Raw genomic sequence first — 1,591 nt, 5'->3', positions numbered from 1 at the left:
CGGGATTTCTGCCGTGGTTCTGACCCAGGTCCAGCCTCTACCCTCCCCACTCCACGCCCACACCAACTCCCAGTGAACTCTTCCGTAGCAATTGCCTCAGATTCCTTAACTATAAGTGGAAATAAAGAGGGTGCCTCCCTCACACAGGGTTGCGAGAAATCAGGAAATGTGCTCTACGGTGCTCAGTGCCCACGCCCGGCACACAGCAGAAATTAGGTGTGTCGGAATGGCACAAGGTTTACAGTACAGGCGTGCACCACACAATGACATTTTAGTCAATGACAGACCACATGTACGACCATGGTCCCATGAGATTATAACGGAGCTGAAAAACTTATCGCCTAGTGATGTCGCCACTGTGACATCATAGTGCAACACGTTACTGATGTGTCTGTGGTGATGTCTGTGTTGTAAACTGCACTGCCAGTCACGTAAAAGCATGGCGTATGCAATTACGTACAGTACATGATAACTGACAATAAAGGACTGTTACTGATTTATATATTTAGCACACTGTAGTTTTTATCGTTATTTTAGAGTATATTCTTTCTACTTATTAACAAAAGTTTGCTGTGAAGCAGGATCTGTGTCACACCATCAGCCTCACACATCTCGTGTTTACCGCTTCTCTTGATCGCATTTTCTCTTGGGCTTTGATTTAATGTCGTGTTGTTTTGTGCAGTAATGTACTGTACACGTGTGCAGCCCAGGAGCAGTAGGCTAGACCATAGAGCCTAGGTGTGGAGTAGGCTAGACCACACGTGTGCTCTATGACGTTCACAGTGACCAGATGGCCTAACAATGCATTTCTCGAATCCCTGTTGTTAAGTGACACAAGACTGCACTTAGCACTTGAGTTTGAGTTAAACAACTGAGTTAAACAATTTTTGAGAACTGACTCGGCAACACAGCTATCCTGTTTATTACCCTTGCAGATAAAAATGTCAAGGTCTGAAAGACCAATTAGGACATGAACCAAGCGCATTGCAGTTGACAGTAACGAGCAAGGTCAACTGTTCCCACCAGGGGGCAGCACCTGACCTGAGGCGAAGAGAAACCCCCGTTCTCACCTATCAGAAGCCAGTAGTTCCTCAAATAGTTGAGCTTGTTCTTCCCTTTGAGCCCAGGGTCAAACTTTAGGTCCGTGCTGGGTGTGATCACACACTCCCCTTTGTCCCCAATGGTGACACCGTCGGTCTGGGGGCCTTCCAGCAAAGGAAGAGTGCTGCCTCGGGGCTGTGAAGACAGAACTGGGGTGAGGCCTGGGGGCAAGCCACTGCATGAGAGCAGTAGGCACCCTTCAAGGGACTCCATACCTCCAGGTGGGGCTTGTCCGGGTCAGCCAGACAACGCACAAAGCACGGAAGACTGGGCAAGAGAGGCTCCTCCCTCAGGAGGCGACGATGCTGTGCTAACATCTTTACCGTGGAAACTTTTTAAAATTCTTACATCTGGGCACTGGATAACAGAAAGGGTATGTGTGGAATTCCAAGGGGCTACTGTGAGAAGCAGCATAAGTGAAGGAGAATGCGTGGGTATCTACCGATCCACAATCGATGCGCCTGACCAGGGTGGAGTAAGCTCCAACCAC

General features: G+C 48.6%; 1 protein-coding gene across 1 annotated transcript in view; it reads right to left on the bottom strand.

Moving 5' to 3' along the window:
- ERN1 (endoplasmic reticulum to nucleus signaling 1) overlaps positions 1–1,591 on the bottom strand; it is a 61,348-nt gene that overhangs the window by 23,445 nt on the left and 36,312 nt on the right. The window contains 1 exon segment of the mRNA XM_023535658.1: positions 1,037–1,276. Coding sequence (XP_023391426.1) covers positions 1,037–1,276 — 240 coding nt within the window.

This window comes from Pteropus vampyrus, unplaced genomic scaffold (genome assembly GCF_000151845.1).
Source record: "Pteropus vampyrus isolate Shadow unplaced genomic scaffold, Pvam_2.0 Scaffold143, whole genome shotgun sequence".
Classification (NCBI taxonomy): domain Eukaryota; kingdom Metazoa; phylum Chordata; class Mammalia; order Chiroptera; family Pteropodidae; genus Pteropus; species Pteropus vampyrus.
The sequence above is the reverse complement of the archived record's forward strand: the minus strand, read 5'-3'. Positions and strand labels throughout refer to the sequence as shown.